The sequence below is a fragment of the Boeremia exigua genome (genome assembly GCF_020726555.1).
Source record: "Boeremia exigua strain MPI-SDFR-AT-0100 chromosome Unknown C7974scaffold_5, whole genome shotgun sequence".
NCBI lineage: Eukaryota > Fungi > Ascomycota > Dothideomycetes > Pleosporales > Didymellaceae > Boeremia > Boeremia exigua.
The window spans coordinates 1,165,358-1,191,650 of NW_025763522.1; the positions used below are offsets into that span (position 1 = coordinate 1,165,358).

The 26,293-nt window shown below is 52.6% G+C and overlaps 13 protein-coding genes and 1 non-coding gene across 14 annotated transcripts; 6 read left to right on the plus strand and 8 right to left on the minus strand.

The window, feature by feature from the left end:
* Positions 1-37: 37 nt before the first annotated feature.
* Positions 38-1,216, plus strand: C7974DRAFT_392496 (uncharacterized protein). Its single transcript, XM_046141684.1, has 2 exons — positions 38-234; positions 285-1,216. Exons 1-2 carry the CDS (start codon positions 150-152, stop codon positions 899-901), a joined length of 702 nt encoding a protein of 233 aa, XP_045998073.1. The 5' UTR covers positions 38-149; the 3' UTR covers positions 902-1,216.
* Positions 1,193-1,264, minus strand: C7974DRAFT_t68. Its single transcript has one exon. It is a non-coding gene; the product is annotated as a tRNA-Met (tRNA).
* Positions 1,265-1,782: 518 nt separating this feature from the next.
* C7974DRAFT_169172 (uncharacterized protein) lies at positions 1,783-3,711 on the minus strand. Its single transcript, XM_046136111.1, has 2 exons — positions 3,298-3,711; positions 1,783-3,174 (listed from the first exon to the last, which is right to left on the minus strand). Exons 1-2 carry the CDS (start codon positions 3,364-3,366, stop codon positions 1,978-1,980), a joined length of 1,266 nt encoding a protein of 421 aa, XP_045998074.1. The 5' UTR covers positions 3,367-3,711; the 3' UTR covers positions 1,783-1,977.
* Positions 3,712-3,716: 5 nt separating this feature from the next.
* Positions 3,717-4,875, plus strand: C7974DRAFT_392499 (Rta1 protein). Its single transcript, XM_046141685.1, has one exon. It carries the CDS (start codon positions 4,208-4,210, stop codon positions 4,799-4,801), a length of 594 nt encoding a protein of 197 aa, XP_045998075.1. The 5' UTR covers positions 3,717-4,207; the 3' UTR covers positions 4,802-4,875.
* A 470-nt stretch (positions 4,876-5,345) lies between these two features.
* C7974DRAFT_169208 (delta-delta-dienoyl-CoA isomerase-like protein) lies at positions 5,346-6,429 on the plus strand. The gene is made up of 2 exons (XM_046136115.1): positions 5,346-5,999; positions 6,083-6,429. The coding sequence occupies exons 1-2, from the start codon at positions 5,481-5,483 to the stop codon at positions 6,290-6,292; spliced, it is 729 nt and encodes a 242-aa protein (XP_045998076.1). The 5' UTR covers positions 5,346-5,480; the 3' UTR covers positions 6,293-6,429.
* C7974DRAFT_169203 (WD40-repeat-containing domain protein) lies at positions 6,313-8,114 on the minus strand. Its single transcript, XM_046136114.1, has 4 exons — positions 7,945-8,114; positions 7,745-7,871; positions 7,318-7,635; positions 6,313-7,129 (listed from the first exon to the last, which is right to left on the minus strand). Exons 1-4 carry the CDS (start codon positions 8,022-8,024, stop codon positions 6,704-6,706), a joined length of 951 nt encoding a protein of 316 aa, XP_045998077.1. The 5' UTR covers positions 8,025-8,114; the 3' UTR covers positions 6,313-6,703.
* A 369-nt stretch (positions 8,115-8,483) lies between these two features.
* On the plus strand, positions 8,484-9,863 carry C7974DRAFT_169246 (uncharacterized protein). Its single transcript, XM_046136116.1, has one exon. It carries the CDS (start codon positions 8,719-8,721, stop codon positions 9,667-9,669), a length of 951 nt encoding a protein of 316 aa, XP_045998078.1. The 5' UTR covers positions 8,484-8,718; the 3' UTR covers positions 9,670-9,863.
* On the minus strand, positions 9,762-10,811 carry C7974DRAFT_169199 (U1 zinc finger-domain-containing protein). The gene is made up of 3 exons (XM_046136113.1): positions 10,403-10,811; positions 10,315-10,353; positions 9,762-10,267 (listed from the first exon to the last, which is right to left on the minus strand). The coding sequence occupies exons 1-3, from the start codon at positions 10,704-10,706 to the stop codon at positions 9,990-9,992; spliced, it is 621 nt and encodes a 206-aa protein (XP_045998079.1). The 5' UTR covers positions 10,707-10,811; the 3' UTR covers positions 9,762-9,989.
* A 9-nt stretch (positions 10,812-10,820) lies between these two features.
* C7974DRAFT_392504 (uncharacterized protein) lies at positions 10,821-14,550 on the minus strand. The gene has a single exon (XM_046141686.1). The coding sequence runs from the start codon at positions 14,276-14,278 to the stop codon at positions 11,093-11,095; it is 3,186 nt and encodes a 1,061-aa protein (XP_045998080.1). The 5' UTR covers positions 14,279-14,550; the 3' UTR covers positions 10,821-11,092.
* Positions 14,551-16,632, minus strand: C7974DRAFT_462885 (uncharacterized protein). Its single transcript, XM_046146219.1, has 4 exons — positions 16,465-16,632; positions 16,179-16,413; positions 15,867-16,127; positions 14,551-15,761 (listed from the first exon to the last, which is right to left on the minus strand). The coding sequence occupies exons 1-4, from the start codon at positions 16,489-16,491 to the stop codon at positions 15,028-15,030; spliced, it is 1,257 nt and encodes a 418-aa protein (XP_045998081.1). The 5' UTR covers positions 16,492-16,632; the 3' UTR covers positions 14,551-15,027.
* Positions 16,633-16,855: 223 nt separating this feature from the next.
* C7974DRAFT_412319 (uncharacterized protein) lies at positions 16,856-18,086 on the plus strand (the record flags this gene model as incomplete). Its single annotated transcript, XM_046143633.1, has 3 exons — positions 16,856-16,914; positions 16,961-17,649; positions 17,701-18,086. The coding sequence occupies 3 exons, from the start codon at positions 16,856-16,858 to the stop codon at positions 18,084-18,086; spliced, it is 1,134 nt and encodes a 377-aa protein (XP_045998082.1).
* A 166-nt stretch (positions 18,087-18,252) lies between these two features.
* Positions 18,253-20,060, minus strand: C7974DRAFT_169278 (uncharacterized protein). The gene is made up of 2 exons (XM_046136117.1): positions 19,755-20,060; positions 18,253-19,705 (listed from the first exon to the last, which is right to left on the minus strand). The coding sequence occupies exons 1-2, from the start codon at positions 19,875-19,877 to the stop codon at positions 18,353-18,355; spliced, it is 1,476 nt and encodes a 491-aa protein (XP_045998083.1). The 5' UTR covers positions 19,878-20,060; the 3' UTR covers positions 18,253-18,352.
* C7974DRAFT_392516 (C2H2 type zinc-finger-domain-containing protein) lies at positions 19,868-22,125 on the minus strand. The gene has a single exon (XM_046141687.1). The coding sequence runs from the start codon at positions 21,868-21,870 to the stop codon at positions 20,245-20,247; it is 1,626 nt and encodes a 541-aa protein (XP_045998084.1). The 5' UTR covers positions 21,871-22,125; the 3' UTR covers positions 19,868-20,244.
* Positions 22,126-22,182: 57 nt separating this feature from the next.
* Positions 22,183-26,277, plus strand: C7974DRAFT_392517 (uncharacterized protein). Its single transcript, XM_046141688.1, has 4 exons — positions 22,183-22,582; positions 22,642-24,506; positions 24,556-25,074; positions 25,121-26,277. The coding sequence occupies exons 1-4, from the start codon at positions 22,362-22,364 to the stop codon at positions 26,017-26,019; spliced, it is 3,504 nt and encodes a 1,167-aa protein (XP_045998085.1). The 5' UTR covers positions 22,183-22,361; the 3' UTR covers positions 26,020-26,277.
* Positions 26,278-26,293: the final 16 nt, after the last annotated feature.

Below are 26,293 nucleotides of genomic sequence, written 5' to 3' on the forward strand. Positions count from 1 at the left end.
CCAGTAGGTACCAGGGTCCGGCCTGCCCGCCAAATTACTCGTCCGCACCAACTGCTCGACCGCGCCAACTGCTCGACCGCGCCAACTGCTCGCCCGCCGCAGATTGCCGCCAAATTGCTGCAATCGATAGCCGCTGCACCAACACCGACATGGCCAACCCGCCCGGCGCCTTCACGCGCGCCTGGTACGAGTGGAAGATGCTGCGCTTTCCGTGGCGCAAGAAGTGGCTCGTGGGTGAGTGCGCCCGTCCCCGCCGCCGCCGCAGGCCGTAACAGCGCTCCCAGGCTTCGACCTCCAGGGCAACACCTTCTGGGAGTTCAAGGACGCCCTGCACTCGCTGCGCAACCGCCGCATCGCCAAGTACCACCGCAGCACCCACTACAGCGAAGTCAATGTGTCGCCCGCCTGGATGCAGTGGTTGCGCCACACCCGCTTCGAGCCGCCCTCGCTGGAAGAGCAGCGCGCCAACGTCCAGCGCCAGGCCACCCTGAAGCTGCTCGCCGCCCGCGCAGACGCGAGGTGGGCCGCGAAGCCGGGCGCCCTTGATGCCCCCGAGAAGCAGCAGCCGATGCCGATGCTCGAGTCGCGCGACCCGGAGTCGGGCATTGCGCCGCCTGGCGAGGGCCTGAACAGCGCAGGGACTGAGGCAGGAGGGGTGGAAGTAGGAGGGGCAAAGGGAAGGCGGGCAGAGGCAGGGCGGGCAGAAGAGGCAGACGTCGCGCCCATCGCTGAGGCACCGCAGACCGAGTCCACGCAGACCGAGCCAGCGCCCTTTACAGCGAAGAAGCGCATGCGCACCCACAAGCCGCCCAAGGAGGACTCGCCCTGGAAGCAGCCCGCCGGCAACCCGGGCGACGACTGGCAGCCGAAACCCTGGGCCCCGCCGCCGAGGAGGCGTTAAGGTGTCAGTTTGTGTTGCGATTGTTGTATAGTACGGCATCTGATAGTATGACGCCTGTATAGTATGTATAGTATGTACCACATAGCATGATACCCACAAGGAAACCTCTGCGTGCAGACCATCATAAGCTTGTAATAACGAGCAGGAACCTGCACTCAACAACGTTGAGTGAGAAGGCAGTGTGTTGACGTCAAGAGTGTGTTAGGAAGGAGCAGAGAGACTAGTACAGCACCTGTCTCATCCACACCACACCATACCACGAAGCAAAAAAAAAAAAGCAAAAAGATTGAATAGCTGAGACTGGTTTCGATCCAGTGTCCTCCGGGTTATGAGCCCGGCGCGCTTCCGCTGCGCCACTCAGCTTTGTTTCAATGTTGATGTAGGAAGAGGATAATCAAACCATCTATATTCCAAGACAAAATAGACTCGTCTCTCTGCAAGCAGTCCTCTCGCGATTAGTTGACGCGGTGAACGTTGCGTACAAAGACAAAGGATGTGTGTGAAAGAAATTTTCCCGTCGTGACTCGTGAGTCATACCTACACCGCACCACACGACTCTGTGCACGGTGCGACACTCCACATATACGCCACCCTCGACACCGCCACCGCCACTCATGGCCTGCAGATTTCCGTTCCATGTCTCGGTGGACGTCTTTACGGTGGTGGTGTCGTTGTGTCCGGGACATGAGGTGATTGTAAGCTTACAAAACTCCACGTTGTGGACTGCGCTCGAGGGGTAGTTATAGTACGTCTATTCCATCACATCTCAAGAGACATCGTGCATCTTGTTGGCAGCATGGTCGGTAATTCCGGCCACGAGCAACACAAGAGGTGGTAGTTGGTCGTTAGTGGTGTTTCGGTGTTGAGATGCAGATGCGACTTGGAGGATGCGCATACAACACTGTCCGCTTTTGGGCCGATCCTGCATCTGTGCTTGTAGAAAGTGCAGTGGCATGGTGTTGACGGCCGGCGTCTGAGAGTACGTCGTATCGAGTCGCTGCTGTACTCTATCGCGGATAGGCAGGACCGAGTCAAACTCGCAGGCATGCGACGATCGTCTGACCACAGCCCGATGCTCAAATCTCGAAGGACGTAGAACCGTTTCCAATGGCTTCATTCGGCCAGTCCAGCCAGTGTCTCCAGAATGACCCCAGCGACCGCGTAACGGACTCGATCAGCATGCGGCCTGCACCCCCCACAAACCACAGATTCTGGCGTCGATGCAGAAGCACAGCGAAGTAGCAAAGAATGATCAGTGCCTCCGGTTGGCGCTTCTGCAGTAGATCTGTGTAACCGCCAGATAGGAGGGTCGGCCAGGACCATATCAGATCCGTGGAACGCCGCTTCGTCTCGACGAACTGCGTCCTTGAGTCGTCAGCCTGATAGGTCAGCTTGAGTTGAGCCACTGCATCACGGCACGCCGTATTGCTGTCCGCACTCATATCACCACTATCCAGCAAGCGACCCAGTTCGCTCGCCACAAAGACCGCTTCCTCGGGGTCGTGAGACTCGGCAAGCTTCAGCTGATCGGAGGCGGTGTGCAACATAAAAGACATGTTCGACTGGAGCAAGAGGGGCCAGGCCTGAGACGCAACCATCTTGGTTCCGCGGTGGAGGTTCAGACACCTGATAAAGCGGTCCAGGAAGCTGTCTGCATCGCTCGAAACATTCATGACCGCCTCGCCGAGCGCATGGGTGCCTAGCAGGCCTGCAAACAGGAACATGGCTGCACAATTGTCGACCGTGACGCTTCCGAGCTGCTCGTCGAATAATGTCAAGGCTTCAATCTGCATTGACGTTGCTCCTGCGAGGTATTTGTCGGCTTGTCCGGGTCGCACGCGGCTGAGATGCAGAGCTGATAACGCAAGGACCTCGAGCAACAGGAACTGCTTCGACAGGATGACGGGCATTATATTGCGCATCAGCTCGATACCGAAAAAGGGTTCATTGTCTAGGCTTGGTGCGACCTCAAGAATGAAATTGGTCAACAACTCTAGATGGCATAGGCCGGAATCCAAATTGGAGAAGTCAAGCTGTGTTGACGAAGCCGGTGTAAACACGGGAGATGCTGCATTTGAAGTTGGAGTCGATACCGTCGCAGCCATTGGATGTAGCAGCGTTGAGGAAGGTGACCCCGTTGCGGAATGAATTCCGACGTCCATATTTGAAGGGTGAGGTGACCTTGAATGAACTCTGCGAGGACGTGGCGCCACATACACACACTCTCGTTCGGTATTCGTGCAGTTGGAACAACTAGGCTGTCCTTCATCGCACTAAGATTCCAAATGGTCAGCAAGATGGTTCCCAGTGTTGTCAGTTGAAGCCGGCTATTCCACCCAGTTTGTCCCTGAGAGGGCGCCATGTCCCGCGACGAGGCCAGAACAGGGGTTGCATACCTTGATGTGTCGCCGTTTACAGTGCTGACAGCCGAGCTTCGATTTTCTGTGCGTCCGACGCTGAGCCATGTCGTCGTATGCGTATTAACGACAACGAAGTAGGCGATGTGAGGTCAAGAAAAGTGGGAGGCGTTCGCAAAAGCTTATACGAACACGCTATCAGGCGTGCTACATCTCGACACGTCTCTGGAGTGGCTGAGGGTTGTTTCGGGTCGTAGATATGTCCGTTTCGTGATACTATTGATGGAGGGAGTGGGAAAGTCAGTGCATACGCATACGATTGATTGGCGATGAGGAGATGTCGTGTTAACTCGTATTAACTCGTACAACCCTCTTTCGGTTAGCGTGATCTGTCGATCGACATCAATCTCAGAGCCTCATGCAAATGGTTGTAAGGTTTCTGTAGTAATACGCCGTATCTTGGTATGCTTTACTGTAACATCGCTGATATACGGACGTCCCTATTGGGGCTGTGCTGGGTGTCAAAGTCGTCTCCCAACACTTCGAATTTCATCTGTGTATATATGTACTTGTGTACAGTAGAAGCGGCAACTGCCACACACTTTAATCATCTTGAAGATCAGAGACTCAAGGATTTCTTGTATCTCGTCATTTGAAGAAATACCATTTACAAGATGGCTGTCCTCGAACCAACGAAAGGAGGCTACTATCTTTGGAATTACGTTCCCTCAATCGCGGCGGCAGTCGTCTTCATCCTGCTCTTCCTCACCATGACCGTACTGGTTTCGTGGCGCATGTACAAAACTAAGACGTGGTTTTGCGTCTCATTTGCAATCGGTGGTTTCTGTAAGCCTTGAGATATCTACTCGACCGTGCCTTGCTGACAGCCCCAGTCCAGTTCGTCGGCTACTGCACCCGCGCATCAGCCCACAGTAGAACCGGAAGGATCATGCCATATGCCGTACAGAACGTCTTTATCCTTCTCGGCCCCGCCCTTTTCGCAGCCTCGATTTACATGTGCCTTAGTCGCATCATCCGCGGAGTCCACGGCGATCGCTACTCTCTGGTCAAGCCAAGTCGTCTCACCAAAACCTTTGTTGCTGGAGATGTTCTTTCCTTTATAGTGCAGGGCGGCTCAGCTGGCCTGATGGTGACCGGCAACAACCAGAAAACCGGCGAGGGCATGGTCATTGGTGGGCTCATGATCCAGATCATCATGTTTGGAATCTTTGCAGCTACTGCGGTTGTATTCCAGAAGAGGATTCAACGCAACCCTACACCGGAATCTCGCTCTTCAGCTCTGCCGTGGCAGAAGAGCATGCGTATGCTCTACATCGTTAGTGCGTTGATCATGGTGCGATCGATCTTCCGTGTCGCAGAGTATGCGATGGGCAATGACGGGTACCTCCTGAAGCACGAGTGGACATTGTACATCTTCGACTCGACTCTCATGTTCGCTGTCATGGTAGTGTACTTCATCTGGTATCCTACCTGGGTTACGCCTGACAAATTGGAGTCTCAGAGCTACAGCATGGCGGCTTAAGAGAATGGGGCCCTTCGCTATATACTGGAAACGATAGGAAATATTGTAGACGCTGGCTGTTTGCAGACCTCTCCTTAGAAATTTGATGAGTAATATCATAAGACAAGTCAGGCCAAAACGCGAAGTCCAACTGTGAGCACAGTCTAGCCACATTCGATCGTACCTCGGCCCATCACATTTCCCCACGCGACGCCAACGCCGAGCGACTCGCCCGTGCATGTCGTTCGTGTCGACGCATAACACTTGATCGACACCAGCAAGTAGAGTTACTATCCTCACTAACCCGGTACAAACCAACTATACGGACACCTCGACCGGAGAGTCTACAGCTAGGAGCTAAGAAGCGACCACAACCTGAAAGAGCAAGGAAACACTGAACCGCTTCAACATTTGAAGATGGCAGAAACATACAATTTTGAGTTCTTCAACGTCTCTTTCCCGGCGGAATATGTTGCACATGTCGAGATAAACCGACCGGAGAAGTTGAATGCGTTCAAGGAGGTGTACGTAGTGTGTTTCTTTTACTGGGTCTATCGTTTCCGTGTCTTCTCGTTCATCATTATATTTTCCCCAGCTTCAACCCCTGCACCTTTCTAGGAAACGTCTTTTCTTTACGTCTCAGACTGCCATCCTACAGTCACTCCATAATGCTTGACAACATCTCACTGACATCCCCAGGATGTGGCACAACCTCTCCGCCCTCTTCGACAAACTCTCCGTGGACCCCAACGTCCGCGCCGTAGTCTTCTCAGGCGCAGGCCGCGCCTTCACAGCGGGGCTAGACGTGCAGGCCGCCTCGGAGGGCGCAACCTTTGCCCCACCGACCACCGACAGCGCACGCAAGGCCAACGGCCTGCGCCGCCACATCCTCGAGTTCCAGGACTGCATCACGTCGCTCGAGAAGTGCGAGAAGCCCGTCATCTGCGTCATGCACGGCATCTCGTTCGGGCTGGCGCTCGACATGAGTCTGTCGTGCGACGTGCGCATTTGCACGGCGGACACGCGATTCAGCGTGAAGGAGGTCGATATTGGGCTCGCGGCTGATATCGGCACGCTGTCGCGCCTGCCCCACGCTGTTGGAAACATGAGCTGGATCAAGGATGTTGCTCTGAGTGCGCGGATCTTTGGGGCAGACGAGGCGCTGCGCGTTGGTCTTGTGAGCCGTGTTGCTAAAGATAAGGAGGCCGCGCTCAAGGAGGTATGTGTTGCAGATCTCCCTTCACCAACACCTCTTCGTGACTTTGTCGTCCTTACTTGAGATTGTGCTAATCACTCCAACAGGGTCTTGAATTGGCTACACTCATTGGATCGAAGTCGCCCGTCGCTGTGCTGGGCACAAAAGAAATCTTGAACTACAGCCGCGACAAGACAGTAGCCGAGGGACTGAACTACACTGCGGTGTGGAACGCGGCCATGCTGCAGACAAATGATGTCAAAGAGGCAATGCTGAGCGGGATGCAGAAGCGAAAGGTGAAGTTTGCCAAGCTATAGACTCCCAGTACAGCAGTAAACGCATAAGCGGGGAAGACAATTGAGCTGAAAAATAGACAACAAAACAGAAATTCGCTTCACTCGATGGCATGAGACATGTGCAAGACCAACCTGCTCGAACTACCCCCACACACATGCACTCACTTCGTCTGGCAACATGTGAAAGATGGACTTGATATTTTCATTGCCTCTGAGCGCCTGGAAGTGCTAATACCGGAAAGGAATTGACCATGCCCAAAACCCGTCTCTGCAAAGCCTTTCGCCTGCGTTATCATGAGCGTCACTCATATCCCATGGCAAGCTACAGAAGATCTCATTGACATGTGGAATCGTGATTTTCCCATTTGCGCCCGCCAACTACCTCGTACTTGTCACAGTACAATACGACTACATCGACCCAACGCTAAGGACTTATGCCCTCGACATGACACCCCAGCAGCGGATCTTGTTGTCGGTGTAACCAGCGAAGAGGGTCTGGCCGTCGGCGCTCCAGGCCAAGGAGACACACTCGGGCTCCCTGCTCTTCTTGCCAACCTCCATGTACTCGGGCTTCAGCTCGTCAACCTTGGACTTCTTCTCAAGGTCGAAGATGATGATGCTGGAGGAGGTGGCAGCGCACAGCCAGTAGCGGTTGGGCGAGAAGACAAGGGCGTGAATCTCGTCACCAGCGGTGAGAGAGTAGAGGTGCTTGGACTCGTTCAGGTCCCAGAGCATGGTGGTTCCGTCCTTGCCACCGGAGGCGCAGAGCGAGCCATCGGGGGAGATGGTGACGGTGTTGATGTAGCCGGTGTGGCCGATGTGGTCGGTCTGGATACGGCAAGAAGCGAGCTCCCAAACCTGTCATCTTGTCAGCGGCTGCTAGCTGCAAACTCGAATTCGAACGTGTTGCGGTTCGTAAATTCAGTACAAAGGTGAGTGTTGTTCTCATAGCCGTAGATGGCGGCTCTGAAGTAGCAAATACTTTTTTACCAAAATCATCATAAAAGAAATCGCAAGATTGTGCATGTGCAGGGAATTGTACGCACCTTGACGAGCTTGTCCCAGCCAGCGGAGACGATGACGGGGTTCTGGGGGTTGGGCGAGAACCTGACGCAGGAGACCCACTCGGTGTGGCCCTTGTCGGTGATGGTGTACTTGCAGTCACCGAGGGTGTTCCAGAGCTTGATGGTGCGGTCGCGCGAGCCGGAGACGATCTGACGGTTGTCGGCGGAGAAGGACACGGACAGAACGTCGTTGGTGTGGCCGACAAAGCGGCGGGTGGTGGCACCGGTGGAGAGCTCCCACAGGCGGAGAGTCTTGTCCCAGGACGAGGAGAGAGCGTAGGCACCGTCAGAGGAGATAACCTGTGGAGCGTGTCAGCTCAGTTGCGCCTTGCTTCTACCAGCTGCGCTGCTGCTATTGCCGCCATTGCTACCGCCAATTGCTGCCTCGCGCTGCTGTGGGTGTACGTACGCAGTCGGACACGATGTGGGAGTGGCCGTGGAGGCTCCTCTTGGGGTAACCGTACGAGGTCTCGTCGCGGGTGAGGTTCCAGATGATCAGGGTCTTGTCGCGGGAACCGGACAGGAGCATGTTAGGGCTGGCCGTTGTTAGTACATATTCTGTCGCATGCAGCCGCGCAATGTATCGCGGTGTTCGAATTCTAAACGCACTTCTCGAGAGAGGTAGCGAGGGATGTAACCCAGCCAGAGTGGCCCTCGAGGGTGCCACGGAGAACCAACTGCTCGGCCATGATTGCGGTATGTGGCTTGAGAGGGAAGTCGACGGTGATGGTTGTCGTAAGTCGCGAGCAAGAAAATGAATTGACGGGGTCGCTCTTGCTGTGGGCAGAGGCTCGGCTGATTCATTGGCCGCGTAAGCGAATAGCGCACGAATCTAGATTAGCGTCTCGCAGCTGTGGAACGTCACGTCTTGGAAACGAATTTATGTAATTCTGGATCAAGCAAAATATGTATTGAAGCACTATTCGGCGGGTCGGTCTTACATGTTTTGTAGTTTTGTCTTTGCAGATTGGTCTATAGGTGAAGCCACAGTCATGCAGGCAGTACATCTGCACACCGCCCGTAGGCTTACCTAGAATAACGGTGTCTCGCTACCATGGATGAGGTGTGCCGAGGAATTAGAGAGTGGGATGTTAGAACATTCACGTGCTTTACACTATTACGAACTGTGGTGGTCAAGATCTGCACTGTTGTGCTGTCCAATCTGCACATCCTCAACTCCACCTATCTCCGCCAATGCGTAGCTTAACTCCGCAACAACAACCCATTGCTTGCAGCTGAACGCCTGACAGGCTCCCGCAAGAGCATCTTATACTAAATCCTGCAGACCGTGAAACGAGCATATATCAGCTAGTTGCCCACGAAACAAGCCTTGGGCCATTATCGCTGCTGATTCATTTCCAAACGCTTGCCAAAGCCCTCAAAATGACATCCCCAACAACGGAACCAACGAGGATCCTCCTCCTCGGCGCCGGCGAGCTAGGTCTCGCCGTTCTTTCTTCCATCTCCTCACTGCCCAACACCCACATCACCCTGGGCGTGCGCTCGCCTTCAAAATCCACGCATCTCCGCTCCTTCAACATCGAGCTTGCGGAGATAGACCTGACCTCGCCCTCCGCTCCACTGGTGAAGACGTTCAGCTGCTACCCCATCGTAATCAGCTGCACAGGATTCGCATCCTCGCCGGGCGCGATGACAAAGATTGCCACTGAGATCCTGGAAGCAGGGACGCTGAGGAAGCAGAGAGGCGACGGCAGATTATGGTTCTTCCCCTGGCAGTGGGGTGTCGACTACGACGTCACACTTGACGGCAACGGGTTGATGCCGCTGTTTGGCGAGCAGAAACGTGTGCGCGATCTCCTGCGGAAGAGGGCAGAGAAGAGCAGTGTCAACTGGACGGTCGTGAGTACGGGGGTCTTCATGTCTTTTCTGTTTGAGCCGTTTTGGGGCATTGTCGATCGCTCAGAAGAGGAATCAGGCAAGGTGAGGGTAAGGTGTCTGAGGGATTGGGAGCACGGGATTACTGTTACGGATGTTAAGGATATTGGCAGGGTCGTCGGGAGGATTCTGGTGGGCGATGTCGATGCTAAGGACAAAGTTCTGTATGTTGCAGGCGATTCGATGAGATACAATGACTTGGCGGCTATTGTTGAAAATGTGATTGGGCATGGGGTCGTAAAAGAGGCATGGGGTGTTGGACATCTACAGGAGGAGCTGAGAAACGACCCAGAGGACGGCATCAAAAAGTACAGACTGGTTTTTGCTGGTGAAGGGGTTATTTGGAAAAAGGAGAACACGGTGAATCATCAGCTAGGAATGGATATGACGGATGTGGAAACGTACGCAAAGGGGCTCTTCAGTATGCAGGCTGGATAGCATTATCTAGTGTAGATGTCCCTCTCTACCTCGGTGGTGTGCGCACTGCTGTACCACCATGAGTACAGTCTTATGGATGAAGCACCAGTACACCAGGGTAGCGTTCAGAACCACTCTGCTGGAGCTGCCGGCTCTATCTTCAACCTTGACGGCAATGCAGCTGCATTCGCCCCTGTAGCAGCTGTATACATTCTCCAATCTCTGCCCTCACGTTCTCGCATCTTGGGTATCTCCGTATCTTCGCGCTTGCATCTTTGACTCGAGAAGTAGTCGGTTGGTATCGTGAGGTTCATTCCTCCCATGTTCACATCAGGATACTCCTAGCGTCCAGGTGGACCGGGAGGAAAGCGCTGCGGTGGCATATTTCCCATCCCGCCTGGTGGTGGAAATGGCAGGCCTCCGGGTGGCGAGCCCGCTGAGTTCGGTGGGAGGAACGGGAACGGCATGTTTGGTGGTCCTCCAGCCATGTTCATCGGCCCTCCAGGCATGTTCGGGGGTCCGCCAGCCATATTTGGTGGCGGGAACGGGGGCATGCCGCCGGGCATTGGTGGCATACCGTTCGGAGGGAAAGGCGGCATATTCGGAGGCATGTTGGGAGCTGTCAAAGGTCAGTTTACGTACAAAATGTGTCGCAGCACAACGTACGGCCCCCTCGTCCTCCCTGCATGAATGGTGGTGGCATGCCTGCCTCTCGTTAGCGAATATCCTCGTAGTTCCCAATGATCAAACTCACCTGGCGGCGGGAATCCACCAGGCATAGGCATGCCCATCGGCCCTCCCATCCCCATAGGCGGAGCCATTGGTCCTCCTGGAAACCCTCCACTTAGATTCGCAGCATATAGCGGATTCGCCTGGCCTTCCGCACTGTATGCATCCGTAATACTGTTGATGACTTGCTGTGTCTGATCGCTGGAAATCTGCTCGTAGTAGGCTTGAACGTTGCGCAGATGGTTGCGACCACTATTGTGCGCTTTGCGCACGCTCATACTGTCGTGTGTAAGGTACACATCGCAGTAGTCGCAGAAGAACTTCGGCATTATCGAGATCGCGATTTACAAAGTCGTATGGAGGGAATGGTCGTGGTGCGTTGGCGTGCAGAGGTGCGTGCGGCGCGTCGCGAAGCTTCGAGGTGGAGATGTTCGACAGCTCGAGAATCTAAGGAAGTCGGCGCTTCAGGATGCCGACAGATATCTTGGCAGTACAGACGGCAACATGCACGTGAGAGCCACTGCACGCACGTGACCCACGGCTTTTTAGGAGCCGAAGGTGCTATACTCTGGTCCCCGGACGATACTCTTGGCTCCTCGATGCTTCTACGTTAGAGAACATATTGTATACACAAGGCGATGAGTGACAAGTCTTTCAAGTAATACATTGATCAATCAGCTATGCAGGGCCAATAGTGACGACTTCGCTCTTCATACTAAACCTTTTCCTTTGCCACAGGCAACTCTAATCTCAACTTCTTCAAGCAGGCCTTTTTCTTCCAAGCTAGCCTGTAATACTCCATCAGATCTGGCCATCTCGTCTCATCCCAGTCCACCCAGTTCTCAACGCACTCATCTAGCACTGGCCAGAGAACACAGTCTGCGATGCTGAACCGCTTTCCGGCAATGAACGGGCCGCCATGGTCCTTGAGTTGCTCAGATAATACGTGCAGTGAAGCGGTGAGTTCCAAGTCGTTCGTCGCCAAACTCGGAGATGTGAGGCTCGCAATACGTTCAGGCAAGAAGTTTGCCCGTTGTGTAAACATGGCCAGTAGTGCGTACGCTGCAGATGTAACAGGTTTATCTGCACAGAACGAGTGGTAGCGGTCGATGTAATGTAATACAGACGATAGACCTTCGACCTCTGTGAAGTGAGTATCATTGTCGCGGAAAACAAGTCTCTGTTCCGTGACAAGTCCCTTCTCAAGATCTGGTGCCTCGAGGACTTTGTGATTGATCTTACTTTCCCAGAGTGCAAGCTGGACTTGTTTCATCTCAAGCACATTGCTACTGGCAAAAAGAATCGGAAGCTGTTCCGGCGCCTCGTGCAAGTGGAGGATATCAAAGCCTTCGCCATACCATTTGTCCCGATCGAAGTCATTGCTCTGGTTCTCGCGACTGAACGCTCTGATCATACGTTCGGCTTCTTCTTCGTCGTTATTAACGATGTCAGCTGCGCCACGCTGGTCCTTAGATGTTGCACCTTGACCCCAGATAACGGTTTCTCTGGCGTCGAGAAAAGTTGCAATTTGTCGGAAGGTCAAGCTGATGCGAACTCCCGAATACGCAGTTTCGACGTCGCTGCGTTCGGCTTCGATGCGTTTATCCGCCATTATGCCGTGTAACCATCGTTCGTTACTCCTGAAGCCAAGTACAAACATAGAGTTGTGTGGCATTGCGACACGCTGGGTTTCACGTGAAGAGTCTTCATCACCGTTTGCCCTGGTCATTGAGCCTTTCTTCGTGCGTAAGCGCATTACCCTTTGCGCACCAAAGCTCACATTTACGATAGATGAGCCTGTGGCAATATCGAGCGTTTTGTCCGAATGCTCCGAGATGTAATCATTTCCACTTCTATACAGCTGGATGAGAACGTGGTTGAGAGGGTGTCCGACAAGGTTCTCAGCTGCCCTCCTGATCCACTGCACCTTCGAGGAGAAGTGGAGCAGGGGTAGCGTCTGATCTGCCGGATGGCGGTATATTGGTTTTGATCCGTCGTCACCAAATTCGCCCTGACAACAGACTAGCCGCGGTACCTCTCCTTGCCGATGGAGCATCTTCTGCCATCGTACCTCATTGTAGAGCTGCTGAAATATCGTATCTGCAAGAGGCTGTGCTGGATGGGACGGATGGTAATAATTCGATGGGATAAAATCGTGCACGATTCGAGAGTCGCCGTCGGCGATAGTATCGCCCGGGCCCAGTACAGTGAAATTCGCAAGGGATCTTAGCTTGGAGGCTTTGGTCGTTGTAACAGTCTGCGATTGTGTTGGTAAGATTGTTCCAACCTCTGCAGATATGGTGTTGGGTGTTGGTGATGTGGAAGAAGGTTCTGGTACAAGAGAGGTTGGGGAAGGATCTACTTCGATGGTCGTCAAGTCTGCAGCTGGCCCACTGATTGGCGCTTTGGTCGGGGCTGGACTCGTCTTGTCAACCGGACTATCTTTGCTCGACATGGTCGCCTCTTGAATGTTCGTATTGGGTGGTCGTGACTCGGCCTCGTCCTTGTGTAGTATGCCGCCGTGAGCTTGTACGCTCAATGCCTCCTCTTGTTGCAACATACTTCCGTCAGGCGTCGTCACAGGCGGCTGACTATGAGAATCGGCTTCCTTCGAGTTGCCATTGGACACACCTGGCTCCATGGAAGTATCTGTTACAGGCCTTTTCTTCTTTTTCTTCCTCATACGCGTCTTGCTCTGAACCAACTTTGATTCATTGTTTTCTGCTGGTCGCTGCCCTCCACCATTAGTCCGCCGATACTGCGCTGCCGCTGCGGTAAACTCCTCATCACTGTCTACATGTCTGGCAGAGACAATATCCGGTGTTCCAGAGCTCGAAATCTTGGAAGGAACGGGCTGATCATCAGCAGTTTTAGTCGAGTAGCTATTCGACGGTGTTGTTGTAGTGTCCGTTTTCTCTTGCAGAGTTAAGTTGCCAACAAGCACTTCAAGGTCGTCTTTTGATCTCTTGGTAACCTCCGCATCGTGTTTCACATCCTCTTTCGCTGGCACAACAACTTCGAAATGCTCCTTTGCAAGAACATCTGCAGTTGTGACCATGTATGCATCGAAAAAGTCTTCCATCCGCTTCAGGGCGAGATCATGTCGAGCCTGCTTGCGAAAGCCAAGAGCGTCTTGAATCACGTTGATCTTGATACCATGGCGCGCACCATCGATGACCGTCGCGAGCACAGAGACATTACTAAGACACCCACACACGTAGATCTCCGTAATGAGCCTTGCTCGCAGCGTTAGGAGTAGATTCGTACCGAGGAATGCAGAATAGTTCGTTGTCTTGATAACAGCGTCACGTGGCGTCGTGATCTTGTCATCGATGTCTTTCGTGAATTGGACGCCTACTGTGTCTGGCATGCATGCTGCGCCTTTCTTTGTGCGCTTCAGGAGAAATAGTTCCTCGTCCTCCTCGATGATTATCTTCGCCTCTTCGACAGGTAGTGCCTTGCGACGGGAGGAGACGCGTTTGAAGAGGTCTAATGCGCGTTGTTTGTGTTTCGCCGAACGCGACTGCGCCTGTGGTATAGAAACGGGTAGGTCTTTAATTGATTCATCGTCGCCCGCTTGACTTCCAGTTTCCTCTCCGTCGACGAGACCGGCGATGACAAGGGCGTCACCCTCGCCAGTAGATGATGTGTTTGCGAGACGATCGGCTTCGTACAGCGTTTGCACCCAAATGATGTTCCCGTTGAGTTCACGCAACCTAGGGATCAGAGAGTGGATGCGATCGAGAAAGCCAGAGGTGGTGTCCACGGGTAAGTGGCCAGCAGAAGTGATGAAATCGTTCTGAAGACCAATGACCATCAATGCCTGGCGGGTTTGTACTTTCGGCTTCTTCGCCAAAATCTCTGCGAACGATGCCATTCCAGAAGATGGTAAAGGTGACATGGAAGAAGTCGTCAGTGACGGTGATGAAGTGCAGTGCGCACGGCCAAGGTATTACAGTTTGTGCATGCGCACGGTCGAAAAGACTGAGTAGGTCTGCTCAATTCCTTCCTGTCGAGAGGATGGAGAAGAGCGAAGTCGGCAACAAATGCGCTGAACGCAACGGTGTTCAGCGTGAGGGTAACCGTTGCATTGATGAATGCATGCTGTAAGTCGTGTGGGCGTTCAGTCACTTCAAAGCTGAGGAGGATCGAACTATAAGCCAATGATATGCATTGAAGATGTTTGAGTGCTGCAGGCCGACCGGAGCGGACACACTGCACGCACAGCTGCAAGTGTTTCGCAGGGCTGACGTCGAGTTCTCGTGTCTTCCTCCTGAAGTTCCGCATCTTTGGTGGGGTCGCGCTACCAGTAGCGCCCTTCAACCGCGGCATGCCAGGTCCCTCCCCGGCTTTTCCACACATACACTCATATCAAACTACATGTCGTGATCCACTTTGTCGATTCCAATGTTCCACAGCTCACAAACGATAGCCGGTACCACGAAGAATTGCTGCTCTTTCCCGAAAACCGAGGTCAACAGCAGAGGTCAACGTATTGTCCTTGAATTCTGCGATATGAGCACGACTCTGGTGTTCGTATCAGAGAGCATATTTATGCGTATCGTAGGCGACAATATCCCTCATCGCGTAAAGAGCAACGCGCTGGGCAGACCCAAGGATGTGGTTGTTACGCGCGTACTTCGGGCTGCCTCACTTATTGCTGAAGAAGGACGTGATTCTCGCATTTCCATCGCTCTTCACTCGTATCTTTGCTGCACTACCGTTACTTGTGGCGCTGCGCGTCCCTTGTTTCTTTGCAGGTGTCTTCACAGGGGATGCATGACTTTGAGGTGAGGCCGTTTTATTGCGCTTCGCATGTGGCTCATCCTCCGTAGCAGGACTGGCATTGTCCGCTTCTCGTTTGATGCCTGATTTGACCTCATCTCCTTGTGATGGGGATGTGAGTGGAACGGGCAGTGGCGCATTGTCTTCGGTACCTTCCAGATGGCTCACCGTGTCACGAGTCTCATCAGCGTCGTGTTCGATCTGGACATGCCCACTCTGGATCGTGGACGTTCCGAGGTCATGCTCCGTCTTGACGATGCCTGCTGTATCGGTTTTCTTGGCGAGCTTTCGTTGGTTACCGAAGAAATTTGCGATGTTACTCTTGTTTTGAGCACTATCGACGGGTATTATGAATGATGGCGAGTTGTTCCCTACTTTGCCCACATCCTTGCTGACAGGAAAACATTCTAGCTCGCTATCGTATGGCTTCAATAAGGCTTGCAAGTCCTGGTTCCACTCAGTACGATTGGGATCAAGCCATATCCGTACGGCATCGGAGCCATTGTCGAGAATGACTGGCATGCGGTCGTGTAGGAAGTTTAGCTGCTTGTTTGAATCGGTTGTGATGATGCTGTAGGTGTACAGTGGCTGTTCGCTATCTAGCGAATTCATCAGTTGCGGTCATGGTAAGTGCACAAGACGTGCATAAGTGTAATGGAGGTCGAGCACTTGGATCCATAGTAGACGTTTGTTGGTGTGCGTACCTTCAAATTGAACACGATCCCAAAGCCCAGCGAAGCACATGAGCTGTCCATCTTTGCGCTTGGTGAAGTGTGGTATCTTCTCTTTGCCGTTGTTCTTCTTGAGCCACTCATAAAAGCCTTGTGCGACTATGATGCATCGCTTCTGCTTCTTCATAGTCGTCCACATGCCGCGGTCTTCGAAAAGCGAGTCATCCCGGCAGTTGATTGTCTTCATTTTGGAGCCATAGTCGGGATTTCGCTTCGTCCAGAATGGGACAAGACCTGGAGGATCTAATCAGTGATCATATGTCAAGTTCAGCTCGCAGTCCCTACCCCATTGCATTGACTGCAACTTGTATTTGGTGTCTTTCGCGCATTCTTCTTTAGGTGGCATGGCGTCTTCATTGTTTTGATCTTGCTGGACACTACGATCGCCTACCTCGGCTCGATATACAAGCCCGTGGTATCCAGGCGCAAAGTTGTATGACTGGCGTACATCGTCGTCGTTCGGGGCCTCTTCAACAGGCATTTGCGACTGCTCAAGCTGTTGGCGCACCTCTGATGGCCGCTTTGCGTCTTATTAGTTGACACCCATATCAACGTAGTAGCATTCACTTACCAAGGCCAACGCATATCTGCCACACATGACAAGTCTTCTTAAAGCACTGTAAAAAGCTCAAGAGCATGGGAGGCGAGCTGGGAACGCGTGATGATTGGCTACGTCATGAGTGCTGTAATCGATAAGCTCTCAGCCCTATTCGCGGAAGGTACGCGACGACGCTAAAAGTTCACACCCGTCATTCGATGCTCCAAGCACCGTTCGTTGTCATTCACATCAATTCGCCTTCGTCCGGCTCAAGATGTTTTCTAGGACCATTCCACGCGCTGTACCGCGCATCAGTGCCTTGAGACAATGTCAAGCACAGTCGCCACTACTGAGAGCCACGAGAGTGCCTGCACGATCATGCACTCCTCTGCGACAGCAATTGGGCAGGCGCTATCGCTCTTCGATGAGTTTCAAGGAACAGTATAGGAAGAGTCCTGTTATGTTCCCCTTTGCTATCGTCATGTAAGTGTGCATTTAAGACCATTTGTGTCTACCTAACTCTCAACAGGATCTCAGTACTGTCTGGCATGTGCCTGATTTATCTGCCGTGGTACTACAAGAATGTCATCGTGAAGCCCTACCATAATTTCCCCGAACCGGTCGCAAAGAAGCTGCGCAAAGCACTCTTCTACAGTCGCGGCAAATACCTCGACATCCGCGAAGCCAACAAGTTCTTTCGTCAGGCTCTGCAAACAGCCGATGAGCTAGGCATGGATCCATTTAGCGACGAGATTATGGGCGTCAAATACACAATAGCCGCGTTGTTCGAAGATGCAGGATATTACAGCTTGGCGACAGACGTGCTCGAAATCATGAGGGCGGACACTCGGAAGTGGATGGACGAATTTTCGCATAAACACTGGAACGACGGAAATAGGAGCCGTGTCTTGAAGAACCTGGTGCAGATCAACATCAAACTTGGCCAGCTTTATGACATCAAGTATGTCAATGAACCAGAAAACGGTGGGAAGAGGCTTGTGGAGGCTGTGGAAGCTGCTTTGGCCGAGTCGCAGAGACGCGAGAAGGATGGGTTGTACCAAGGCGAAGGCAATTTCTTGACAAAAGAGGAACTTGGAGGTGCACTGGAAGCACTTGGCTCGCACTACGAGGAGTATGGCCCCCGTTATTTGGCTACACCATTGTTTGTCAAGGCTCTAGAAATGTGTCCACCGAAGTCATGTCACAGCATCGTCCTAAGTAAGTCTTCCTTCTACCCGTGGAAACAGCTACAAGTGCTTACAATCTTAGTGAACAATATCTCTGTTTGTCTTAGTCAACAAAGCCCACCCCCAACGAAAGACGCTCTCGCCCTCTCCACCGAACCCACCGATTTCCCTGTTACGAATGCTCCGCCACGCGCCGTACTCATCGACCAAGCCCGACAATGGGCCACAAAAGCACTTGCCCACGCTGCTGCGATACCTACGTCCGACAAGACAGAAGAATGCGACATTGGCTGTGTAGTAGCAACGCACAACCTCGGGGAGTTTTACGAGATGGAGGAAAAGATCAAAGAAGCCAGGCAGAAGTACGAGGAGGCCGCCAGCCTGGCGAAGTCTATGGGCTTTAAGGAGGGACAGACGAATGCGAGGGCCGGGCTGATGAGGCTGAAAGAATTGGAAAAGAAAACCTAGACAGGCGGAACATTGACGCTTTGTACAGTGGTGTGTATGTTTACAATACTCAAAGCCACATCGAAGCATTATTGGCAGTCATGAGCCCTATTCTCTGTGACACGGATTTAGTGATTCGGCTCTAACCCGTAGATTAAGACACTGGTGAAGTCAAACTTACAGTGCTGAAAGCAGGCCGAGCCAAGCCCAGCACTCGTCAAGAAGCTAAACAGGACGGGCCGATCCCTTCGAACTTTACTTGCAGCTCCTTCCCCAGTATTCTGTCCTCACTCCAGCAGCGCCATGCGTGCCTTCAACGGCTCTCGAATGATCATGTGGCTATCCTGAAATGAATCCTTGCCAAGATCACAAATCCAATCAGCCACAGCACTTTGGAGTTTCTCATCGTCGAAATCCCAGACATCATCTTCGTGGCTGGTATTACGAAACGCGCCCGATAGTACGACCTTATCCAGCTTGGTCATCGTTCCGATGCTCCTGAAAACCTCCACCCAAGTCTGATGTACCGGATTCTCCTCCTCCTCTCTGTTGTCAAGCCATATAGCCTTGAGTCTCAGGTCTCGTAGCGTTGAGCTGTGTCTGGTCACAAGAGATACGAGCGCTCTCGGGCTGGAGTCGAAGTGATTCAAGGATAGTTTGCGAAGCTTCGGCCATGTTGCGAGTGTATGGTGCTCTGGAGAAACGGATGTGTCAGTCGGCTCGAAGATGTCTTGAATTGCCGTCTGTGCTGAGTCGGTTGTGTCGATGCGGCTGTGAAGATCGAGGCGTAAAGATTCGAGGTTCGGACGCCGCACAAGATACGTGGAAAACGCATGAACTTGAAACTTTCGAGGTGGATACCGGTAGTGCTCTGAGGCGCGGAGTTTGATCTTTAAGCTGGTCACTCTGGTTTTTTCCTCTTGCTCATGTGAGGCGACATTGGTTTCGCTATACTTTCGCAATGTGAATCCGAAGATCCGACATTTGGTTGTATTAGAGATAACAGGATCGCTGATAGACAAGCAGGCCGACGTAACAGAATGAGTTAACGTGTCTCCCCGCCATTTTTCAAGTGGGCGAGTCACAGGAAGTCGCATGGCTTGCGCTTGTGATCGACTCACATGCCGGTCATCAAGCTGATAAGCGCCTTTGACAATACAAGTTGCCTGTAAATTTGGTAGTCGCAATTTATTGCGAGTCAAAAGCTGTATCTCCCGAGTGACAGCCCTCTCTTCATCTACGCGAGACAGGTAACTCTCCCAATGTTGTCGACTTGCAGCGAGCTCCATGTAAAGGGCTGCCTGATCAGAATCGACATGTTCTGCTCGAGATTCGCAGTATCCCGTCCATTCATGCCAATCTCTCACGTCCGTACCAATTCTATACGTATTGATATCCCATATCAAAGTTCGAACAAGATTGGATAGCTGTTTGTTCTGTAAGATATGCTTGAGTGCCGACACACTGGCTACAGTGCTCTGCAGTACGATTGTTTTAAAGAGTTCTGGTTTGCCGATATCCGCAAGTACTCTGCTGACCAAGCGGTACCTGGGGAGATCGTCACGATGTAAATACCGCGCGATGACCAGGTGGACCTCGGCTGGAAGATATGGGATGTCGTGGCTACCGCTTGTCAAACCCTAGCCCAATATCAGCAAGAAATGGTGCCTGATTTAGCAGAGAGTATACCATGGTTTTGTAGCCGGTTGGAGGTTTGTTTGATGGGGCGGCAAGAGTTAGAAGTGTGTGACTAGCGCAACAGCACCCCAGCCTCTCACATTTCAAGCTGACCAACTTCAACAATGAACTCATAGCTATTACAATGCTTAAAGCTGAAATCTAGTTAACGTTTACCTATGTTGTAGGCAAAACAGTCTTCTACGGAGTGTATTCTACATTCCCTCTACTTTGCTGTCGTGGTAGAATACTTGGCTCACATTCTTAGACCGCCTTTTTTCCTGCAACGTGAGCCAGCTTAGCCTCAGATTCACTGCTGGGAATCTTGTTACTGGTTTCGAGGCTGGATTTAACACAGTAAGGGTATTGTTTGATTTCATTCTTCGATGGTAGTCTGATCTCATGGCTCATTCAATGCATATCTACCTCCCAAACTCTAGGACCGCATGCCTAAGAACGCCAGACGTGCTCGTAAACCTAACTTTAGAAAGTGCGTATGCCACTACTGCAGCAGTGGGTCACGGAAGTGCTTCTGGAAGTTACCTCTCCTCTCGTTACCAGCCTGATACCTATTCCTCGCGCGATCGGCCTGCTTCTGCTGCTTTTTCTCGAGCGCAGCAACTTCCTTCTTCTTGCTGTCGCTGACCCCGATCATGCCCATACCACCATTTGCGCGAGTGACGACCTCGCGGCCACCTCGACCGCGTTCCTCACCGTTCTCCATCTCTGTGTCACCATCTTCGTCGTTCTCAGGTGCAGTGAGACGGCGCTGTGCATTCTCCATACGCTCGGCGACGCCAGGATAGTTGCGCAGGTTCTGCCTGTAGTACTTGTTGAGCGACCTGTGGCCTGCTGTCCGGCCGGAGGGGAGGTGCAACTCGTATTCATCATGGTAGACGGCAGTTGGTGTGGCATGTGCGTGTGAGTGGAAGCCGTCTGCCGCTCGGTGAGGTCGAGGATCAGCATGATTGTGGTGTCTCGACTTGTGAAGACCCTTGTGGCGGTGGGATCGGTCGATCGGTACAGCGCCAATCTCGTCCGTCGGGACACTTGAGACTGTGCTATCGGTCTCCCAACCCTCATCCTCCACGCCGCTGGACATCTCTGCGTCATCCTCGGTAGTGATCTTGGCCTCACGCCTGGCACCAAGCTTAACACCGCCTCCTGTTGTTGATGAAGAGTCATCTGATGCCTCGGCCTCATCTTGCATCTCGTTGAAGGCATCTTGGTCGTTGTACGTGCTGCTGAAGTCGTAAAATTCACCGATCTCGACAAGTTCCTCATCGCTCTCAAAGCCAATCATGCAATGACCACGGTCGCGCATGTGTGTCTGGATACCAGTTGCTGTGTGTACAACCTTGTGGCATTTCAAGCAAGCATGCTGTTCGTGAATCATACTGTGCAGGTACTTCAAAAGTCCCTCCGCATTCGCCAGGAAGTCCTTCTCAGGCACAAACATGCCGTGGTAGCGCCCCATGTGATGCAAATTCAGGGCCATTGTCGGCGACTTGTAGTTACAGAACAGGCAATCTTGCAACGGGTCAGTGATGATCTTGGGTGTGGCGACTGAGCTCCGATCGTCTTCCGCAGAGACCTCCTCAGTAGAAGCCTCTCCGGTGGCACTGTCCTCTAGTTTGGCGGTTTCCAGGCTAGCTGCAACATCTCCGACCTCTTTGTCGCCAACGGTAGTAGCCTCAGAATCGGCCATCGACTCGCCCAGTGAGAAGGCAGAGCTCATGACCGAGCCGTTGACCGACACCGCGTCGTCGTTCTGGCCGCTCCTCGACGCCTTCATAAGGTTTGTGCGGTGCTTTTGGCTGTTCAGGTGGTTTGCGTAGGCATTTTCGCTGAAGTAGGTCTTCTGGCAGGCGGCACAGGATTTCTCGAATGAGGCCTTTGCGGCAGACGCAGCGGCAGACGCTTTGTTCGCGAGAACCTTCTCGGTGAAGATCTCAGAAGAGAGTGGAGGCAGAGACGCGACTCTGCGCTTGAGGTTGTAGCGGTGCCAGTCAGTTTGCATGTGCGCCCGCTGCAGTTCGCCCGAGCGAAATGCGACCTGACATGTGTTGCAGGTGAATGGGTGGGTGGACTGGATGTTGGCCTGGGTGGGCACCTGCTGGGACGCCATGGTGCTGGCTTGTGGGAGTGTACAGTAGGATTGCGGATGTGCAAGTGTCAGAGTGAGCGCCGGCGGTGGGCGCGGAGAGCAGATAGAAGAATAATTGACTAGGCAAGTGGGGGTTGTGCGGAATGGTTTTGGGGCGTCTGTGACTGGCCGAGGAGGCAAATTTCTGTTCTTAGAGGCTCGGTCGGGCTGCGATTAGGAAGCAAGTGCAAGCTATCTAGTTCTTATTGTGGAAGGCCCTTCCACGGCGAAAATCATAGAATCGCATGAAAGGGCCCTCGCGGCGGCAAAACGTTGAACGTCCAAATGTTGCGCCGCCAATGACGTTTTCGAGCTCGCCAAGCACTACCCCTGCCGCTTCCCCGTCACAGCTGCGTGGCAGGTGCGGGAGCTATGCACTCAGCCCTACCCTGTCCGCCTAGCTGCGCAATGCGGTACTCATCATCTTTGCGGCAGCATATATATAGACAACACGCCCACTTTCACTCCATGACATGACCTCGCCGGAAGGGAGGCCTCGATGTGCTCGAGATGAACTGCATCTGCTGCCCGACTCCAGCACGACGCCGTCTGATGCATGGTCTGACGGCCAGAGATGCCCATCAGAGGCACCGGCGCGCCGCCTCAGCAATGTGATCGACCTGCAGGATCCGGCTCGGATCCTAGAATGCTCGCAGCTGGAAAGACAGCGCAAGTTTCAGAACCTTGTACGCCGGTACGTTCTGCGCAGGACCTGTCAACGTGCACTTATTACCAATACTGACAGCCCTGCAGCTACCTGTCACAAGTACTTTACGGCTGCAAGAGTGCCTACTGTGATACCACGACGTGTCTCTCGCGCAACAAGCGCGGTGCTTCCAGACCGTACCGGCCTCCGACGCAGCTCACGGCGCGAGCTTTGGCCTACTACCTCGCCAGCCAGAGCAACCCCCACCGGGGACTGTGCCCTCATGAGCTCAAAGTTTCGCCCAGCTCTTTCGAGATTGAAAGCGCTGTCGACTCATACGCTAGAAACGGAGAAGCCGGTGATGAGACCTATGCGCGGCAGGTCGAACGGCTCAGGACACAGGATGCAGTGGCATGTGCTATCGACAGTCGACACCAGACCAAAAAGGATACGAAGTCAATCGGGCAGAGCCTTCACGATAGTGTCTCCATGATATACTCATATTCGAAATCGATATCCAGTCCATTGCATGCACTGAACGCATTACGCGCCTCGAACGATGACGCACGGCCAGATTACACACACGGTGCAAACGATACTGCAGTCACAGCGCGTGCACACGGGACAGCAGCTGTCACTCGCCAGCATTCACAGCAGAATCTGCGGGCACAGAGTCAGGCACATGCGCCACGAGACCAACCTCATGTGCTTAGCAATGGCCAACAGGTCCATAAAGTGCCCTACTACCGGCCCACTATCTCAAGTCAAGGCGGCTCCACGAAACACACGAATAACGTAGCACTCGACGGTGTACTCGAGACCCCAAAGATGTCGATAATAAAGACTGGCAGGAAATCGTTCACTCTTGGGGGTCCGATTGCCCCAGCTATCGCGAAGTCAAAGGCTACACCGGCACCAGCCGTTCGACACAATGTCACAAAGTTTAGCAATGACAAGCAGTCAGTCATACCAAGTGTTTCAAGCCTGAGCTGCGATACGTTAGACGAATGGAAGGAAGAATTTCATGGCCGGCAGGATCAAACTTCACGCACCAGCACTGCTAGCGGCCACTCCACACATCGATGGAACCAACCTGCCGAGGCGTTCGTCAGTCGGTCCTTGTTCTATACCTTGAGTGATGCAGAGACACTGCTACGGTCCTTTCACGACTCGAACGAAGCTTTTCAGTTCTCGCCCCTGCCGCACCTAGACTCTGCACGACTTACGCACTCTTTTCGAGACTGGAGTCAATGTAGTGGGGCTCTGATATTCGACAGCCTGTCTGTTGCTTTGGAGGCTCTCTACACTCGTCCGCCGACACTTGAACCGCAGGTTGCCACAGAGGCCGAGTCTCCTCAATGCGATCGTTCGGCAGCTGGACCCACTGGCAAGTCTGATCCTACAGCCTGCCCGCGATATCTCAACAACCACGAAGCAGCCCACATCGTGATGATATGCATCCACGCTCTGACATCTTCAGTGCCTGTCGGCTGGCCGCGTACTTGGACACAATTGCGTAGCTTACGTTCTTGGGGGATCATCATTCCTAGTGCAACAGCCGATGCTGATGATTTTGTCGATCCGTATATCAACATCATTGACGCTTTGGAGTATGAGCCGGCTGTGATGCTTGCCGATTGCCTGCTACGAGCCATCGGCGTTCGGAGTAGCTTTGACCATATACACGCAGCAATGCACAAAGAAGCGGGAAAAGTAGGATCTGACTACGCTGCGCCGGAAGAAAGCTTATCAGACATACTGATACATCATCTGATAGTCGTCGAGCGAGTAGCGCTAGAGAGTAAGCGTAAAATGAAATCTGTCAATACGGCAAACAAGGAACCTGGGTGGACGATCACGGCTACGCTCGTTGAGTGGCTCAAGACAATCATTACTAAGAAATGGGACGGCAACATCGAGATTCGCAAATGGTCCAACGTTGGAGCAGCCATAATGTTGCTCCATGAGCTACGTAAGTACACACATCACTCCTTGCTCACGAGTCAGCACTGACTTTGTAGACGGGCACCAGCACCAGCTCAACATATGGTCTCGGATGTTCAGGATTCCTTACCTTCACGAACTCATGAACGCTGTTGATGAGCCGATCAGATACCTTCATTGGAAACCGCAACTCAACACACTGCACGTTTTGCAGTACCCGGAGCTTCATCCGACAGAGTACCTCGTCAGATATTTCCGTGTCGTTAATCTCACAAGCATGATGACTCAGTATGATCACACTCAGCACACTCAGCAGATGTTGCGCCAACTGGATACGATCCTCCGCGAGCCATATCTGTACATGATTAAGCATCGACTCAAAATCACATTGAACGATTATCTGGTTCTTGATGTTAGCCGAGAACAACCACTCAAGGATACGCTCGATCAGCTTTGGAGACAAGAAAGAAAGATGTTGCTCAAACCTCTAAAGGTCAAGCTCGGCCAACAGGAGGGCGAAGTCGGTTTGGACCATGGGGGTGTCACATATGAGTTTTTCCGCGTTATATTGGGTGAGGCGTTCTCGCCGGATTATGGTGAGTGGGGTGCTATACGTTGTGCGCACAGATCTAACATTATCAGGCATGTTCACGATCGACTCAAAGACTCAGATGACCTGGTTTCAGCCTGGATCTATCGAATCTCTTTGGAAGTTCAAGATGCTGGGCGTATTGTTCAGCCTTGCAATTTACAATGGCATCACCTTACCTGTTACCTTTCCGCTGGCATTCTACAACCTGATGCTCAACTCGCGGTTCAGGTTTCTCGACGACCATACGAGCATCGACTACATTCGTGACGGCTGGCCTGAACTTGCGAAAGGGTTTGAGACACTTCTCGACTGGAAAGACGGCGACGTTGCTGATGTTTTTATGCGCGACTACGCTTTCAGCTACGAGGTCTTCGGGCAGAAGGTTGACATTGATATGACGAAGCGTAACGGCAGAAAACCGACATCCGATGAGGTACCTCTGGTCACTAACGAAACGCGCGGAACCTTTGTTAGGGATTACGTTACATATCTTATCCTTCACTCCATCCGTCCTCAGCTCAAGGCGTTCAAGAAGGGTTTCCATACTTGTCTTAATTCGCGCAGTCTTGAGCTCTTTACGCCTGAGAGTCTTAAAAAACTTGTCGAAGGCACGCAAACAATCTCTATTTCGGAGCTGCGTGCTTGTACAACGTACGAAGACTACGATGTAACACACCCTACAGTGGAGATGTTCTGGGATATTGTACAGGGCTACTCTCCACAAGATGCGACACGTCTATTAGAGTTTGTTACAGCAAGTGCTAGAATACCGGTCACAGGCTACAGAAGTCTTACGTTCAACATCGTACGCATGGGAGATTCGGATCAGTTGCCTACCAGCAGTACATGCTTTGGCAAGCTTTATCTACCTGAATACAAGGATAAGGAGAAAATGAGGACGAAGCTAGGATTGGCTATACAGAATGCTAGGGGCTTCGGTGTTGTATGAGCTATCATGAACCGTCGAAGGGTCCTGTCTCCAGCTGTCAAGGTACGATTGGAGTATAGCGTACGGGTGGCGCCGCTACCGGAGCAAATAGGAAGTGAGGTCAAACTCTGGCAGTCTAAGAACTAGGCTTCGATAGTTACACAAATAATCGTGTCATGCTTCACCCGCCGGCCCAGCGACTATCTTACAATCGAGACGCAATCTGATGCCTACGATAACTTTCCGTTTCTACCAAGCTTTTTGAGATAGGAGCGATACACACGAAGCTCTTAAG